The 17,926-nt window shown below is 46.0% G+C and overlaps 1 protein-coding gene across 2 annotated transcripts in view; it reads right to left on the bottom strand.

Annotated features, from left to right (window-relative positions):
- Positions 1 to 17,926, bottom strand: part of LOC147718463 (vascular endothelial growth factor receptor kdr-like) — a 537,031-nt gene that overhangs the window by 88,464 nt on the left and 430,641 nt on the right. The window contains exons 19-20 of one of the 2 annotated variants that reach the window (XM_086918385.1): positions 15,773 to 15,889; positions 3,723 to 3,811 (exon numbers count right to left, since the gene is read on the bottom strand). In XM_086918385.1, coding sequence (XP_086774511.1) covers positions 3,723 to 3,811; positions 15,773 to 15,889 — 206 coding nt within the window. The remainder of the gene's footprint in view (positions 1 to 3,722; positions 3,812 to 15,772; positions 15,890 to 17,926) is intronic. The other variant, XM_086918386.1, reaches the window with a different exon arrangement.

Genomic DNA, 17,926 nt, shown 5'->3' with positions numbered 1-17,926 from the left:
TGATTTATGCACTCTCGGTGCACTTTACTAGGGACTTACCCGTATATCAAACATGGCAATCATGGAAAAACCAATCCATAACATAATTTACATAGGGAGCACTTGCCCTTTGGCACTGATCAGCAGTGGCAAAGAGCCCAAAGCATCTGGACCAAAACGAAATCTAGCACACAGCAAAAATACAGGAGGCAGAAGCAAAAAGACGGGAAAACCACGCCAGAGATGCCAGGTTTAACAGGGGTTCTTCAGGGCAGGGCAGCCAGGTGGTGCAGTGGGAGACAATCTACCATCTTGAGGATAGCAGCAACGGAACCACTACTGCAGCAACACCTTTTTGCCAAGGAACTGATTTGTAATCCAGAAAAATAAGAATACAGGGTTTAGTCGTTTTTTAAGGCAGGACACTCAATATGAAATATGAGAGGGAAGAGCTAAGGCATCGTTTGGTTCAATATAAACAGATGTGCATGATGTATGCCCCCAGATATAATGGCAGATGTATTTTGTCCCAGAGAAAGGCTGATACTGAATAACAAGGTGATCCTGGAGATTAAGAGAAGAAGACGCTGGTGAGCTGCAGCATCAGGGTCAGGGTACAAAAAAAATAAAAGTAAACAAATAGGTAGACTTCAAAACTGTCATGCAAGCTTTGGTCCTCTTGAATCTTGAATGCTGGAAGTAGGGCAAGAATCCCAGGAAACTCCTTTGAAAATGTTGTGCATGGAGGACCCCAACTGATCACGGGTTTCTAGAAGTTTTACGGGCTCCCATCTACCCTTGAGGAACTTCACATGCTTCCTTATCATCTCACACTACCTTAAGACGTGCTACACCATTTAGAAAAAGCTCCACATGAAGTCTCCTTGCTTCACTAGGCTCCAGGTTTAGGACATTCGGAGATACCCATAATTTCCAGTTGAACAACAGCTAATGATTGGACACCAAAGTATGTAAGAAGGAGAAAACCATATAGCAAGCCATCTCCTGCCATGCTCCGAGCACATGGAACAAGATCTCCGACAACCACCTGTTAATGTGCTTAATTTGTAAAACAATAGGTGCCGGCCCAAAGCTTTTCTCTGAAGCCTGTGACCGGTGCTGACGAATGTTGGGTGCTGAATACCAAAGCTGCCTGGTCTTTATTCCACCCCAGGCCTCTTTAGTTCACCACCAGACCCTTCCCTTTTTCTTTTGCTCACTCTTGCAGGTTCTTTTTTCATCCCTACTTTATTCCTTTAATATTGTTATTTTGTCTTTCTCTTCCTCCTTCTTTTATCCCTTTGTGTTTTTCTCTCTGTTGCTACATACGAAAGTCTGATGGGGAAAAATAAGTGGTGGCCCCAATAAGTGCAGATGGCCCCCACCTACGACCACCAGCTCAAATTAAGCAGTGCACCTATCCTCCCTGAAGACACTTCTCAGAGCATTGCGCTACACCCTAATGTCACCACTGTTCCTCCACAAACCCCACAGAATGACCCCTCCTTCTGTGTATCCTGTGTGCCCCCCTTGGTTCTATATCTTCTATCCCCAACATTTTGCACAGTGCTCATTGCTTTGTAGCCATGTTCATGCTCACTAAATCCCTTGTGTACATGTATGCAACTGTATAAGGTACCAGGAAGTTGAAAGAAGGGGCAACGTAAAGAAAACCGACAGCTGCACTTCTCTTGAGACACACCCTCAAACCAGGAGCTGTGTGAATAGTTCCAACCCTCTGTTCGGCTGCAATATGGTCCTCACAGATTTAGTGGCTAACAGGGGCGGCCTTAGGCATGTGCATGCTGTGCACCTGCACAGGGCCACCAAACCCCAGGGGCCACCATGCACAATATATATCCTTAATATAATATTCCTCTGAGTATGGATACAGATTTGGCGGTCTCCGGCTCTGTTCCACTTCCAAACACCCTGACCCCACCCTCTTCACTGGCCTCCGAGCTCCGCCCCGCCCGGACCCCCTCTTCCGGGGCCCCCTAGCTACGCTCCCTGCCCAGGACCGCCATGAGCCTAGAGCCGCCCCTGGTGGCTAAATATATAACATCTTCACTGCTGGATTTGAGAGCAGGAATACATTCTTACTCATTAGCTGCCCTCCTTCACCTCAATCTATTCCTGTTAGATTTCTCCAACACTCGCTGGAAAATTGAGTTTCCGCCAGATGCCATGTATTCATTTACACTCCCACGGGTGCGATAACATTATTTTCAGTTCAGAGCAATATTTAGTAAATAACTTACTAGCCTGTTCTTGTCCTCGCACTTTTTGGTTTATATTCTAGTTTCTGCAGCTTGCTGGGGAACATGGACATGAATGAAACCCTGAAAAAGTTGAGGGAAGTCACATCCAAACACAGCATGAGTAAAAAATAAGGGGTTTATTTACAAGCCCCCTGCGCCACCCGTACGTCATTTTTCCCATGTTAAAAATGAGACAAAAGTGGCGCAAGGGGCTTGTAAATAAGCCCCTAAGTTCTGTGCTGCCAGTATGCTTCAACGGCCAAGACTTCAAGTGCGACATTGATTCGCCCGGGTCGGAAGCACCATCCAAATCTTTCCCCAAGGAGCACAACTGGACATTAGGATCTAGGGGACAGATATATGGCTGTTTTTTGTGTTCGCAAAGGGGTTTTGGACCCGTAGGTGACCGCGAAAAAAATATGTGTCGCATGTACCAACCCTATTTTGCGAGTCGCAAACAATTTGCGAATCGCAAAATTGGGTTAGCGACTAGCTATTAGGAAGGGGCATTCCAAGGGCGTCCCTTCCTAATAGCGACTCCAAAACCAATGTATGAATGTTTTGCAACCGCAATTGCGGTCGCAAAACACTTGCAGTTTACCACCCTTCTCAGAAGGGTTGTAAAGCACTCGCAAACGGGAAGGGTCCCCAGGGGACCCCTTCCCCTTTGTGAATGCATGCACAAATATTTTTTAAAGGGCTGGCAGTGGCCCCAGGGACCACTACCTGCCCTTTTTTAAATGCATCCCGTTTTCCTTTAAGGAAAATGGGACGCTTTTTTTTTTTAAAACTGATTTATTTAAAAGCAGTTCCAGACATGGCCATCATCCCTGGGAGTGCCAGCCATTCCCAATGGAGTCACATATTGTGACAGACTCATTAATATTCATGAGGCATGCAATTTGCGACCCCATTGGGAATCGCAAACAGTGTCTCAGACACTGTTGTACATAGCATTTTGCGACTCGCAAATTGTGACTCGCATTTCATTCCAATTTGCGCTCCGCAAAATGCTTTGGTCGTATATCTGGCCCTAAGACCAGGCCTCCCCATATAACCAACTAGACTTTGTTGCACTGTCCCTTTAACCACAATATCTAGCAGTTTAATACATGTATTCTTTGTATTGATCTCACTTATCACATAGGTGCACTAAGTTACCACAACCACACCAGTGGGACATACTTTATACTATGAGATGCGCGGAGTGAATTTGATTGTATTCTCTATGTAGGTCTTTGGCTTGTTTCAAGCTCATTGATTCATATACTAATGATATAACGGTGGAAATACCTTGATTTGATTACTTATTTGTAGCCGAACACTTCACTGGATCACTGGTGTTTGTCTTTAACCGTCAATGCTACAGAATAACTACAGTATTTCATGATTGACCATACAAAAATGACAAATTGGAGGATTTGAATAACTAGGATTGCCCCAAGGACATACAAACAGGGTAGTGGCATGCAATAATCTTACCTTGTATGCAATAAAATCTCCTCGCTTGCTTCTCAGATAGTTGGAGAGATTGCCATATTTACAGTATTCAACTATAACCATTAAAGGGCCTGCATAAGGGAGAGAGAGGGGATTATATAAATGATACTGTCAAACACAAGTTTCTCACTCAGTTCCAGGTCATTGGACAAATTTGGTCCATCCTGGACCATTTATTGAATTATGGTATTAGATGAATATAGAAACCATAATAAAGAAATCGCAAAATAATAATTCCAAAGCTGGAAAGAAGTAATTTATAAATAATGTTAGCTGAGGAGACAGAACTACGTGCAGAGGCAGAGGATGGTTTAGAAAATGTTCAAGTTGTAATGGTCCACATGTCATTAACTAATATAAGAGGAATGAATCACAGGTTCTTACCAGGGTCTAGGGTTCTTTTATTTGGTGAAGACCCTCATTCACGTTAAGCATACGGTGCAGTATATCTTGATTCTAGGCTCTGTTGTTAAGTGAGTAGTATCATCATTGGGTCTTTTATCACTTGAGTGCTCGATTCTCCAAGTGATCTCCTTATCCTCCACCTGGAGGAAGACCATCAGGTTTTTCGACAGTTGTGAAAAGTAGTGAGTGCGTAGGTGTGTTGTGAAGAGTGAGGTTAAAATTGCCTCTTGTCTTCAGTTAAATCTTTTATTTCCCAAGGAGGGGGTTATAGAAGGTAATACTGTCTATACCTTTCAGTTGAAACAATTATGACTCCTACGGGGTACAGGGGAAGGACTCATTCTCATTTAACAACAGAGCAGAGAATGCTTAATGTGAATGAGGGTCTTCACCATACCAGAATCCTAGACCCTGGTAAGAACAGGACGTGTGATTCATTCCCCCTTTGATTTTTGACTATATCCAACGGAAGCCGAATGAATCACTGCTTCTTCCTCCTTCCTTTAAATAAATGATTAACTAATATAATGCAGGTTTTATTTTGCATTATGATGCTTGTAGTCCTCTAATAGGCCCATACCTCAGAACGGAAAGTAAACACCAGGAATCAATGATCAACTTGTGCATGGACATGAGAAGCCTTTGAGCTCTGGTGCAGTGGTTTAAGTAGGAGTAAAGATAATGGTAGAGATGGATGGAGAGGTAAAGGCAGGTATTGAGGTAGGAGTAGAGGTATGTGCAGAGGTAGTGATTGATGTAGGTTTCATGTTTTGGTTAGAGTTAGGTCAAATGTAAGGGTTATGGTTGATGCCACATTTGTATCGGTGTGGCATCTTTAGTATGTGCACTTCAATATTTCCAATCTAATATAAAATAGGAAAACTATCATTATCAATTCATCATTTTGTGCTCCTCATTGTTGTAATTCCTTACTGTAGCATTATTCATTTTCACCTGGCTTCCTTCATAATAGCCCTTTGGAGTGCAAGTACAGTAAATCCATGATCAGAAGTGGACTCTGCAGTTTTGGAGCACACCACAAAATATGATTGATTGAAATACAATTTTGTAATCAATGTATTCAGAGGCAATTCTGAACAGATCCACTGGAAGGGGAGCTGGTGATGTCTGAAACATATGAAATTACCCTTTGCTATGTGCTCAGCACAATTCCCTAGTGAAGGCTTCACGTTCACAACTGTGTAACCATGTCAATTATGTATATAAGCTTCAAGTTAGGAGGTATCTAAGGATTTTAATGGTCGGTTGTATATGTCTTCAATTGTACTGCAATTCGATGTTTGCTTGTTTTTGCTATTCTTCAAATCATTCATTTCACAGCTTATCTGTCACACACCATTTACATTCATTTTTTTGTAATTCCACCCAATCCATCTATGGTCCTTTTTACCAAACAAAACCCTGTCTGGTGCATAACATCTACCTAGCAACGTTCTCCCAACTAACATCTGATAATGGAATGTGAAAAATAAAAAAAAACGTTCCAATTAAATATTCTTAAATACTGATAGATTAGTATGCAGACAGCAGGAAAACAGGCAAAAAAAGACAATCTCCTCTTGTATGCCACATCCATCAAGAGATGGAAGCTGCTTTCACCTAGGACGTCTACATTATGCAGACCAACACACAGCAGGTCCTGAGTGTTAAATATGAACCTTTGTGACGATCTATGCCAGCAAAAAAAAAACCGATACTTTTACCAAGGCTATGCAATCGACTCCATGACCTAAATCCTACTCTGTCCATTCCCACAAGTAGAACAAATGCAAAGATATTTGGTATACAATAATTACAAATAGACACCTGCATTGAAGGCGAAATCCAGTGTATACTTTTACTCAATTATGTTTGTGCACTCACCTTCCCTGTCACACGATTACTGTGTGCAGGCACCCTTTCCTGCTGAAAAACGAGCGCTGGTAAGGGCGAAATCGCTGTCTTCCCGCCAACTCCATTCCCTTCGCCCTGACTGGGACACGCCCACTCGAGGCCACGCCCCCTGCATTGTCCCCTCCCTATAAACATGTGCATGTTCAGGAAGCGCAGAGGACGAGCGCAGCAGTCGCGCCGATTGCGCGCCGAAGGCGCGCATAAGGCAAGCTCGTTTGCGCTCGTCCGCGCCGAATCCGGGCCCTGGGCCACCTCCCCTGCATCTCAGCCATTACAGCACAGATGCTACAACAAGGAAACCCTCTATGGGCTAAGGCCTTCTGCCAGTTTCTGCACCCGGCATATTTTTCAAGCCGATGCCCTGCCACAAACCTGCCCCACCTGCCTCCTCCCCCTCAAGCCCAAACCTAGCCCTGAGCCCAAACACGACTTTCGCATGTTCCTACTAAGCTGTCGCTCCCTGCCAAAGCACAGCGCTGAAATGGCACTTTTGTTAGAGGAATACACTCCTGATATTCTGTTCCTGACGGAAACCTGGCTTACCTCTGAGTCCGATCCCGCGGTAATAGATGCTATCCCGTCATGCTTCCAAATCACAGGGCAAGACCGACCTAAAGGGAGGGGAGGAGGCCTGGCTATCATCTATAAGGAACAATATCACTGCTGAATCACCTCTGAAACCATCCCGGACTGTGAGAGTCTTGGCTTTAACATCGAACTCTCACCTAACAGTTGCTTCTCAGGTACTCTTATTTATCGCCCTCCCGGCCCCTCCAAGCAGTTTCATGAAAAACTACCATCTAGTGTGGCCGATAGAGTCAGCACCACCTCTAATTTTACCTTGCTAGGCGATCTTAATTTTCATTTTGACTCCCTTTCTGACCACACAGCCGCCACCTTGACAGACGATCTAGCGGCCCTGCAACTCACCCAACGTGTCACTACCCCTACTCACGCTAAAGGCCACTTGCTGGACCCTGTCTTCAGTAACTGTCCCGACCTCTTAGTCGGCCCATCAATCGCCCTGCCCTGGACAGACCACCTTCTGGTCCCCATCAGCTGGACATCGCTCAAACCAGCGTCACCCGCCCCTACTTCGAGGCTCAGGCGAGCCTGGTCGCGTCTCGAGGTTGACAACTGGTCTATCAAACTTGCCAGCTCTCAACCCAGTGACCAGGAGGATCCTGTCCTAGCAAATCAGGCCTATGTCCAGCGACGGCTCGTGGAGGGAGTTACGGTGGGGCAGGAGGGCGGGGAGGGGGAGGGGCAGGGCGGAGGTTGCTAAAAACCGGCATATGGATAATTGCAGGTAAGTAAACAATTTAATTAATAAAACGAATTTCGTAGCTCGCACTGCATTGCATTTTGCGATGCAAGGCGCACTACGAAATTCGTTTTATTAATTAAATTGTTTACTTACCTGCAATTATCCATATGCCGGTTTTTAGCAACCTCCGCCCTGCCCCTCCCCCTCCCCGCCCTCCTGCCCCACCGTAACTCCCTCCACGAGCCGTCGCTGCCTATGTCAACTGGGTCACTCAAACCCTTGATGCAACTTTCCCAATGAGCAAGACTACGCTGAAGCGTCCTCACAAAACTGCCCCTTGGTACACGCAGGCTCTCAGGGACAAGAAACGTCTATGTAGAAGGTCGGAAAGACGCTGGCGTTTAGATAACTCGGCAGACAATAAAGCTCGCTACCGAGAATCTATCGGAAGGTACAAAGCTCAAATAAAAGCAGCCCAGGTCACCTATTTCTCCGATAAAATCTTGCGGGCCAAGTCTAAACCTAAGGAGATTTTCCAGATCATCAAAAAGCTAACGAACCCCCCCCCCCTGCGCTGCCTGCCGAAAATCCGTCACTCATTGCAATAACGTCGCTGAGTTCTTTTATCAGAAAGTAACCACTATTTACTCAGCCTTACCCCCCAAAAAAATCAACTCATCAATCCAATCCAACATCCCCCCGGCTTCCCCCCCCCTCTATCTCAACATACCCTGACCCATTTTCCCCTACTAGACCTCACTACCCTTGAATCACTAGCACACAGTGTCAAATCCGGCTCGCCGGACGACCCTGCTCCACCTGACATAATAATGGCTGCCTCCCAGATCACCCTGCCTATTATTAGGGATGTACTAAATGCATCCATTACCTCCAGCACTGTGCCGAACCGTCTGGAAACAGGCCATGGTCAGGTCGCTACTCAAGAAACCCAATTTAGACCCGTCTGACTTGGGCAACTATCGTCCCATCTCCCTGCTCCCATGGGTGAGCAAGGTCTTAGAAAAACATATTAATCAACAGCTAGTGAACTTCCTGGAAAATCATCACGTACTAAACCCCACCCAGACGGGCTTCAGACCGAAACACGGGACTGAGACCGCTCTCCTCATGGTCACCGAGGAAGCTAGAAAAATCCTGGATCAAGGAGGATCAGTGGCAGTCATCCTCCTTGATCTAAGCGCGGCATTTGACACGGTCAGTCATGACACCCTACTGGACCGTTTGTCCTGCGCCGGGATTAAGGAAAAAGCCTGGATATGGTTTAAATCGTTCCTGGAGAACAGATCCTTTAGGGTCTTTGAGGGTGAGTCCGTGTCCTCTAGCAGACCTCTAAAGTGCTGAGTTCCGCAGGGCTCTTCTCTGAGCCCCGCACTCTTCAACCTGTATAAGAGGCCACTGGCTGATGTCGTCCGCCCATTCGGAGTTAAGATCATCTCTTACGGGGACGACACGCAGCTGGTGGTCTCACTGGCGCAGGAGGCAAACCGGCCTGCGCCAGGTGGGCTTAGAGAATGCCTAGAGGAGGTGAAGACTTGGATGTCTTCATCATCCCTCAAGTTGAATGGGGACAAAACGGAGCTGATGCTCCTAGGCCCCTCAGATCTTGGCCTCCCCCCCCTCCTTGTGGCCTCCATGTCTGGGTCCCCCCCCAGTCCCCAAAAACAATATTAAGAGCCTTGGAGTGTGGCTGGACAGATCTCTGTCCTTCAACGTTCAAGCCACAAAACTATTGGACACCTGTTTTGGCATCATGAGGATGTTAAATAAAATCTTCCCCCTCCTTCCTATGGAAGCCAAACAGGTGGCCATACAAGGTCTTATACACTCACGCCTCGATTTTAACAATGTGCTTTATCTCGGTGCCCCAGAGTACACCCTGCGCAGACTGCAGATAGTGCAGAACTGCGCAGCGCGCTTACTGCTCAAAATCCCTCGTAGACAATCAGTGAGGGCCGGACTGGTTAGCCTTCACTGGCTACCGGTTCGGCAGAGGGTTCTTTTTAAAACAATGTGCATAGCCCACCAAGCATTCTGGGACACAGGCCCCAGCATTGCCCGTGACTTAGTTACTCACTACATTCCCAACAGAAGCCTTCGCTCCAGCCAGACATTTCTAGCAGTGGCGCCAAGAATAAAAAGATCCAGATCAGGGGGAAGGACGTTCGCCTACAATGCGTCCAGAACCTGGAACACTCTGCCACTACATCTCAGAGCCAATCCCAACCTCACTGTGTTTCGTAAACAATTAAAGACTTTCTTGCTTAATTCACCCCATTTACCATTAGTTTCCTCCTCCTCTGTTCTCCGGTAGGTTCTGGTTACTTCTCCGGTAGGTTCTGGTTACTTTAGCGCTTGGACGCCTCCGGGCAGCAAATCGTGCTTTACAAGTTCACATCTATTCTATTCTATGTGACCATGCTTCAGGGATTTTTAGGACCTATTCTCATTTAACTTCATGTTTTATTTTAAAGTCATGTTCCTTCTGACAATCATCAAAGAACAAATATGTAATCTTGAATGTACGTGCCATTTATACATCTCTAACTAAATGGTGCATGATCCTCTGAAAAGGCGGAGATGCAGGCCCAACCTGAAAGGTATCCATTTGATCTATATGCACCTTTACGAGTAATAAATAAAGTTAATAGTTTGGAGTTTTCATGGGATGGCACTCGCTAGTAAGCCGATGTTAGATTCAATGAACTAAACACTTTAGCACTTTAAAGTGGAAAGCATTGCCCCAATGTCCAGCAAAGGGTGATGGTCAATGCACATAAACCTATTCAATCACACAAATCTATGCAAAGCCTTAATTTGCTGTTGGCCTTGAAGGCCAAAACCATAAGGGACAGTCAGTTAAAGACTCACAATGACCTCTTCCTCACCAAACCTGTTAATTTAATTTTCTAAATAAGCTCTCATTGATAAAGGCACATGTCTGAGCTCCTGTGTTTTAGAATGTGTCACTTTCTCAGTACAATCCTGTGTTTAATTCCCTCTAATAACCCTATCCATTATGTAAAAAAACATTTTGAAACCTCTCCTCCCAAATTCTTGTTACATTACAGTTTTTAGAAGATCTAAAAGTCACCTCATAACCCAAAATTTGATCAGGATATTTGGGATGTAATGTGATCATCAATTCCCTTTTTTGAGACCAAGCCACGAAACACAACCATTTTTTTAATCATTCTGGATTTCTTATTTAACCCTTCTGAAGCTCAACAGTAAATTGTTCATATTGCATATTATTTAGTTTAATATCTCCCCCAATATAACCACAGAGAACCTATCAAATGATTTCAATAATTTACATAACCTGCTCTTCCAAGCGAAGACTAGTGGAACAGGCATGACTGGAATAGTGGATGGGGATGTAGTTTTGCAAGAAATACAACTTAACAACACAAATACATACCTCCACTAATATGCACTATCACTCACTCAATCAATCAATCAATCATTGAATTTATATAGCGCACTACTTACCCAGAGGGTCTCAAGGCGCTGGGGGGTGAGGGGGGGGGGGGGATCTGCTACTGCTCAAACAACCAGGTCTTGAGTTGCTTCCTGAAGGCGAGGTGGTCCTGGGTCAGGCGGAGGTGGGTGGGGAGGGAGTTCCATGTCTTGGCGGCGAGGTAGGAGAAGGACCGTCCCCCTGTGGTGGTTCTACGGATGCGGGGGACGGCGGCGAGGGCGTGGCTGGTCGAACAAAGCTGGCGTTTGGGAGCGTAGAAGTTGAGGCGGCTGTTGAGGTATCCTGGGCCTTGGCTGTGTGGGGCTTTGTGTGCGTGGGTGAGGAGACGGAAGGTGATTCTCTTGTTGACCGGGAGCCAGTGCAGATCTCTCAGGTGTCCGGATATGTGGCTGCGACGGGGGATGTCCAGGATGAGTCGTGCTGAGGCGTTCTGGATCCGCTGGAGTCTCTTCTGGAGTTTGGCGGTGGTTCCGGCTTAGAGGGTGTTGCCGTAGTCCAGACGGCTGGTGACGAAGGCCTGGGTGACTGTCTTCCTGGTCTCGGTGGGGATCCACTGGAAGATCTTGCGTAGCATGCGCAGGATGTTGAAGCACGACGAGGAGACGGCGTTGACTTGTCTCGTCATGGAGAGGGAGGAGTTCAGGATGAAGCCCAGGTTGCGTGCGTGGTCTGTTGGTTTGGGTGCGCTGCCTAGGGCGGGGGGCCACCAGGAGTCATCCCACGCAGCGGGTGAGGATCCCAGGATGAGGACTTCCGTCTTGTCTGAGTTCAGTTTCAGGCGGCTGTTCTTCATCCATTCGGCTACCTCTTTCATCCCTTCATGGAGGTTGGCTCTGGCGGTGGCGGGGTCATTGGTAAGGGAGAGGATCAGCTGGGTGTCATCGGCGTAGGAGATGATGTTGAGGTTGTGCTGGCGTGCGATGTCTGCGAGTGGGCTCATGTAGATGTTGAAGAGGGTTGGGCTGAGCGAGGAGCCTTGAGGGACGCCGCAGATGACTTTGGTGGCTTCAGATCTGAACGGGGGAGGCGGACTCTCTGTGTCCTCCCGGCGAGGAAGGAGATGATCCACTCCAGTGCCTTCTCCTGGACTCCGACGTTGCTGAGGCGTTGTACTAGGGTACGATGGCAGACAGTGTCGAAGGCCGCGGAGAGGTTGAGGAGGATGAGGGCCGCTGTTTCTCTGTTGTCGAGCAGCGCTCTGATGTCATCGGTGACTGCGATCAGGGCGGTCTCAGTGCTGTGGTTGGCCCGGAAGCCAGACTGCGAGGTGTCGAGGGATCCGTTCGTCTCGAGGAAGGCGGCCAGCTGCTTGTTGACGGTCTTCTCGATGACTTTTGCAGGAAACGGGAGCAGCGAGATGGGGCGGTAGTTCTTGAGGTCGGTGGGGTCGGCCGATGGTTTCTTGAGTAGAGCGCTGAGTTCGGCGTGCTTCCAGCTCTCCGGGAAGGTAGCGGTGTCGAAGGAGGTGTTGATGATGTCCCGCAGGTGGGGTGCGATGACAGCGTCGGCCTTGTTGAAGACGTGGTGAGGGCAGGGGTCGGTCGGTGATCCGGAGTGGATGGAGTTCATCGTGCGGACGGTGTCTTCGGTGCTGATCGGGGTCCAGGCGCGGAGGGTGGCGGTGGGGGGCGGTGGTTCAGTCGAGGCGTGCGTCGGTTGAGTGCTGAAGCTGTTGTGTATGTCCGTGATCTTGTTGTGGAAGTAGGAAGCGAGGGAGTTGCAGAGGTCTTGCGAAGGGGTGATGTCGTTGTTTCCAGCGTTGGGGTTGGAGAGCTCTTTGACGATGTTGAAGAGTTCTTTGCTGTTGTGTGCGTTGTTGTCCAGTCGTTCCTTGAATGCAGTTTTCTTGGTGGCGCGGTGGCATGATGACAGTGAGTGCTTATGGTTTGCTGGTGGTTGCAGGTGGTTGGCAACTGCACTCATTTGTGAGGACTTTAACTTATTTCTCATAATTTTTGCCCAGGACAAGAGAGAGAAGGGCAGAAATTGAGAAAGATAGGAAACAGTGACAAATGGAGAATTCAGGGATGGAAATGATTCTGCAAGAGTGAGCTGCAAATATAGGGCTACTAGTCTGGTGTAATAAAGAAGAATCTAGCAAAATCAATATTCAGCAGTTTTGGTATTCCACAACCCTGACATTCAGCAGTGCCAGTGGCAGGCTCTAAACAAACAGCCTCTTTAAATGTATTATTTACAAATTAAGCCCTGGCTACTTCCATACTATCTGTACACTGTCTACCAGGTTCCTCCAGCATAGGATTCAGATGGTCAGATTCAATCCAGCTTTAAGGATGTGTACATCGGACACAATTAAATGCATAAATTATAAATCACACTCATTTACATAGAGCATAGCTATCTCACAAATCTACATGATTTGATCTCTTGCCGGTTAAGTTCTAATTTATTATCGCCTATCAAACTTTTCTTAATATCAGCATTTCTTCCCCCTCCTCGTCCTCCTATCACTAACTCATACAAATCTTAGACTCTCCACCTTCGGATTCCAAAGTCTAAATTTTAATTCCCACTGCTCTTCAATCCACATTTACCTTTAATCTCCACCTTCAACACCACATCATTCTCACTGAATGGTTCCGTATCCCACTCATTCTTGTGCCTGATATAATTCTCCAATCACAGTATTTGTCATACAACAAGTTTAGCAGAGACCTAAGCCAGAGTTTCAGGTCAGACGGGATTTCAGACCATCATCTGCTTGCCATGCTCTGTCCCAACAGTGCACAACTGTTTAATATTTTAAACCAACTATAATCTATTGTCTTAATGGCCCCGCGGGAGTCGGTGCCCGTCCTGCTTCAGCACTTGGACCGTTTCGGTGCGGCTTCGGGTCTGAGAATTAACTGTGGGAAGTCCCTGATTTTCCCCCTGGCGGGTTACGGCATGGGACCGCTGATGGCCCTGCCGGATCTAGGGCGACGATGGGAGCAGGAGGCGTTCCGGTATCTCGGGATCCAGGTAGCTCCAACAGATGCGGAGGGGTTGGCCCGTAATATTGACTGGGTCCTCAAATCCAAACAATTGGTCACTTTCTGGAACTCCTTGCAACTATCCCTTATGGGGCGACTGGCTGTCGCAAAGATGGTGATGCTCCCTAGGACGCTCTATGTCCTTCAGAATTCCCTGTGCCGATCCCCTCGCGCATTTTCCGCACACTTAACACGTTGCTTACGTCGTTACTCTGGGCGGGCCGGCGTAGCCGAGTTGCCCTCCATACCGGTGTCCGAACATGGGAGGAGGGGGGGTTAGAGGCGCCTAGATTTGAACTGTACTACTATGCGGCACAACTGTTACCAGCTGCACGGTGGTTCGCGGATGGAGATAGCTGGGAGATGAGTCTACTGGCCGGCAGAACTGATGAGCGAGTATTGCAGGTGGCATTGATGCGGGGACGGGGAGCAGATGAGGCCCTGCCCTATGTGGTGCGCCACACCGCTGCAGTTTGGCAGCGGTTCGTGGAGAAAATACTAAGGCAAGCCCCCTTTCATAGGGAGTTGCCGGTGTGGATCCTGGACCCTGTAGTTGACATGGCAGAACACATGTCCTTTAGGGATTGGAGAATGGGAGGATGCGAGACTTTGGCGGACCTTTATCCCAACGAGTCATTCAAATCCTTTGAACAAGCCATGGAATCCTTTGGCCTGGGGGAGGGGCAATATTTGCAATACCGGGGCCTTCAGGAGGTAGCAAGGGCGACATGGCCCCAGTTCCCTGAGGCGCCCTGTTGTCCCACACCCTGAACATCCTCCTCTCTTGTGGTAGTGGGCGTAAACTGATATCTCTGCTGTATTCGGCCATGAGGCGGGACTCGACCCCTCCAATTTCACCTTTCTGGGGGGCCTGGGAGACAGACCTGGGGCTCACTCTGAACCCGGGACAGGGTAAGCGCGTAGGGAGCCTTACCCATGAAGTGTCCTGCAATGCGAGATTCAAATTGACACATTTCAACTTTATGCATCGTGCCTACTTAACCCCGCTTTCCTTGAAGTGTATTTCGGAAGACAGGGAGGGAAACTGCCCCAGATGTGGGATGGAGAAAGCGGGGTTCCTACACATTGCCTGGGATTGCCCCATGGTCATTAGCTTCTAGAGAGGGGTGGTGGATCGTATACATGCCGTAACCGGCCTCCGGATTGACCTCACCCCGCTTCACTGCCTATTAGCCTTTGTCCCTAAGCCTAGGAAGAGGAACCTTTCCTACAAACTATTGCAAATAATGTTGGTGCTGGCGAGGCGTAGGGTAGCGATCACCTGGATGGGGCGGACGGCTCCTGAGTTGTCAGCTTGGCATAGAGATGTAAGGGAGTGGTCACTGGCTGAGAAGACGCTTATGCAGAGTACCCGCAGGGATGGGAGGTTGCAGGATGATCTCCTTGCATGGCGAGTCATGTGTGCCACAGAGTTGTCTCACAGCGACTCAGATGGCACGAGTGCTGAACTTTTCTCTTCAGAGGAATCGGGGTCTGAGAGGGAGGATGAGGGGAGTGGGGAGGTTGGGGCCACTCCAATATAAGTGCACTGCCTGTTACTCGACAGTATTTCATGTTATTAATGTGATTCTTACGTTGCTCATGAACACAGCCTGAACTGTACTCACTGTACCACATAGTGCCATAATGAGGTTATCGTACTGTATACAAATTTTTGATGATATACACATTTTTGATGATTGATGCCAATTTATGGGGGGGATTGGTTTTCTATGTTGCAAAATCAAAAATAAAGTAAAAAAAAAAAACTATAATCTATTGTCTTCCTAAATCTAATTTAACATCAAACATAATCCTCAACACAGAGAACCAATATTAGTTGTGTCCTATGGCAGAACAGGATCTCAAGGTGCTTCCTTCACTAGCGGGGGATCGCGTTTCTTGATGTTCCATTCTGTTCATAGGCGCAGACCGTAGAATAGCCATCTCTTACCTCCAGGTTTGGTGCAGGCTCCCAGCAGGTTGACCACATTCAGATGGTGCCCAATGTGGATGAGAATCTTCAGCTCAGACATCAGAGCTTTGCACTCATTGGCAGTGGCACATTCTGCTTAAAAGAAAGAGGAACGATCACTTGCTACACAGATAGATGACCTGCAAACCTTGTTAGAATGTGCAGGACGAGGCAAAAAAAGATTTAACAATTTTGTCAATTTAAAATCTGTCAGGCATTTGTGAACTGACAAATACTTCAGAGGTTTTAAGACAATATACTCAATCTAACAACATCGAAAAAAAAACAAAGTCTTTTTCAGGCATACGTCACATTTCTGTTACTGGATTTCTGTATGTACAGTGAGTTTTGATTATTGCAGACACTTTGAACTTATCTCAAAGAATACCTTAAAGTGCTTTTAATCAAGAAATGTGAGATTCAGAAGAACAAAGCTGCAGTGGGAATAACACTGCTGCATGCTCACACATGCAGGTATGCACGCACACACTCTCTGCACTATGGAAAAGCATTGACTTCCATGAAGGGTCAATTAAAAATGTTGCTAAATGTCCACCAGGATGTGGAGGTAAGCTGTGCAGAGGGTCAAACAAACTATTTCTACTTTGAAGCATTTGAAAACACACATAATGAGGAACTGTCTCCTAGTGCTATGTATGCTCTACTGCAAACATATATGTATTATATACTGGCAGTATGTTTCCATTAAAAAATGTCATGAGTTATGTAACGTGTGATGTCATAAGCAATCAATTGCAGGGGTGTAAGTTATAGTTAGCTCAGGTAACTATAACTGCTGAATGGTTTTGTGCCTGTAAAATATAAGCCTAACTATAACGTCCCAGTAACCTTTGGATTTATAGTGAATGTATATGTATATGTATGTAAATGTAACAAACAAGGGAGGTACCCTATTTTCTAAGATAGGGACAGGGTGGATTCAAGAGTACAAATGGTATCCCAATTAAGAGGCACAGAAATCCCCAATATATATTATCTGATTTTATGGCAAGGTCTATTGTCATTCAGTATTTGTCATACAAAAAACAAACATATATAAGGCGTGTCAGCAAACAACACAGTATGATAAATCCACAGAATCAAGAGAAATGATATAAACATTTTTCATATATTTATTACAATCAAAAGGTTAGCCCAGCTGTACAGGAAGTCCTTTTATTGCCTAGTATATGTGTGTTGTAAGTATGAGTATCTCATAATTTGAATACTTTTTTTTAAGAAAATGATACAATCTATGATAGTTCGACCATTAGAGTAAATCTCAGCCAGAACACCTGTTGAGAGTAAAAATATGTCATTAGATCATGTCAGAATGAGGGTTTCCTTTTCCTTTTCCTTTTCTTTCTTGAGTAGGCCGCCTTCTTCTATCACCCCATGCCTATTCTATCTGTTACTTTACTTATTCGTCCCATATTAGATCCTCTTCTCCAATAGTGATGGTTAAACTTTTGGGCCAAAATGTGAATTTATATACGATACATGGCCCGATCAGTACTAGTACAGATCTGCTGGCCATATATACACTGGTTTCAGTGTATATATGACAGTTGACGATTAAGTATGGACTGATGGATACAACATGACCTTAATCCTGCGTTGTATGAAGAACATTTATTGATCTATAATGTGACTACAGTGTCTGAATTGGGTAATCAAATTGAATATGACACATGAGCTGCGTATGTAAATAACATGATGTGATATGTATATTTTGCTTGTAAATATTGACCTAGTCTCTCCCAATATTAGTGTAAATATATTTTGTAACTCATCAATGTGTATGTAATGAAATGCGACCATTGTATATAACATGGAATATATATATTCATATATTCTTTTTCTGTATTTTTTCTTTAGTGTATATTGTTTTTCAGGTATGTGCGAAAGACGGTCACCTGATGAAGGCAGATTGCCGAAACGCGCGTAGTCAAAAACCACCGCTGTGCCTACTTTAAAAGAATATTGACCGGTATATATGTGTTTTCTATACATGATGTTTTGAACTATTAATATTTGGATGATGTACTAAAAAAACGAAAAAATCTAAAAATGTTTATAAAAGTAATTTGAAACAAAATTTTAAGATGAAATAAAAATGTTTTTTTATATACA

This window comes from Lissotriton vulgaris, chromosome 4_1, assembly GCF_964263255.1.
Source record: "Lissotriton vulgaris chromosome 4_1, aLisVul1.2, whole genome shotgun sequence".
Lineage (NCBI taxonomy): Eukaryota > Metazoa > Chordata > Amphibia > Caudata > Salamandridae > Lissotriton > Lissotriton vulgaris.
Note: the sequence above shows the minus strand (reverse complement) of the source record. Positions and strands in the feature narration are given on the sequence as shown.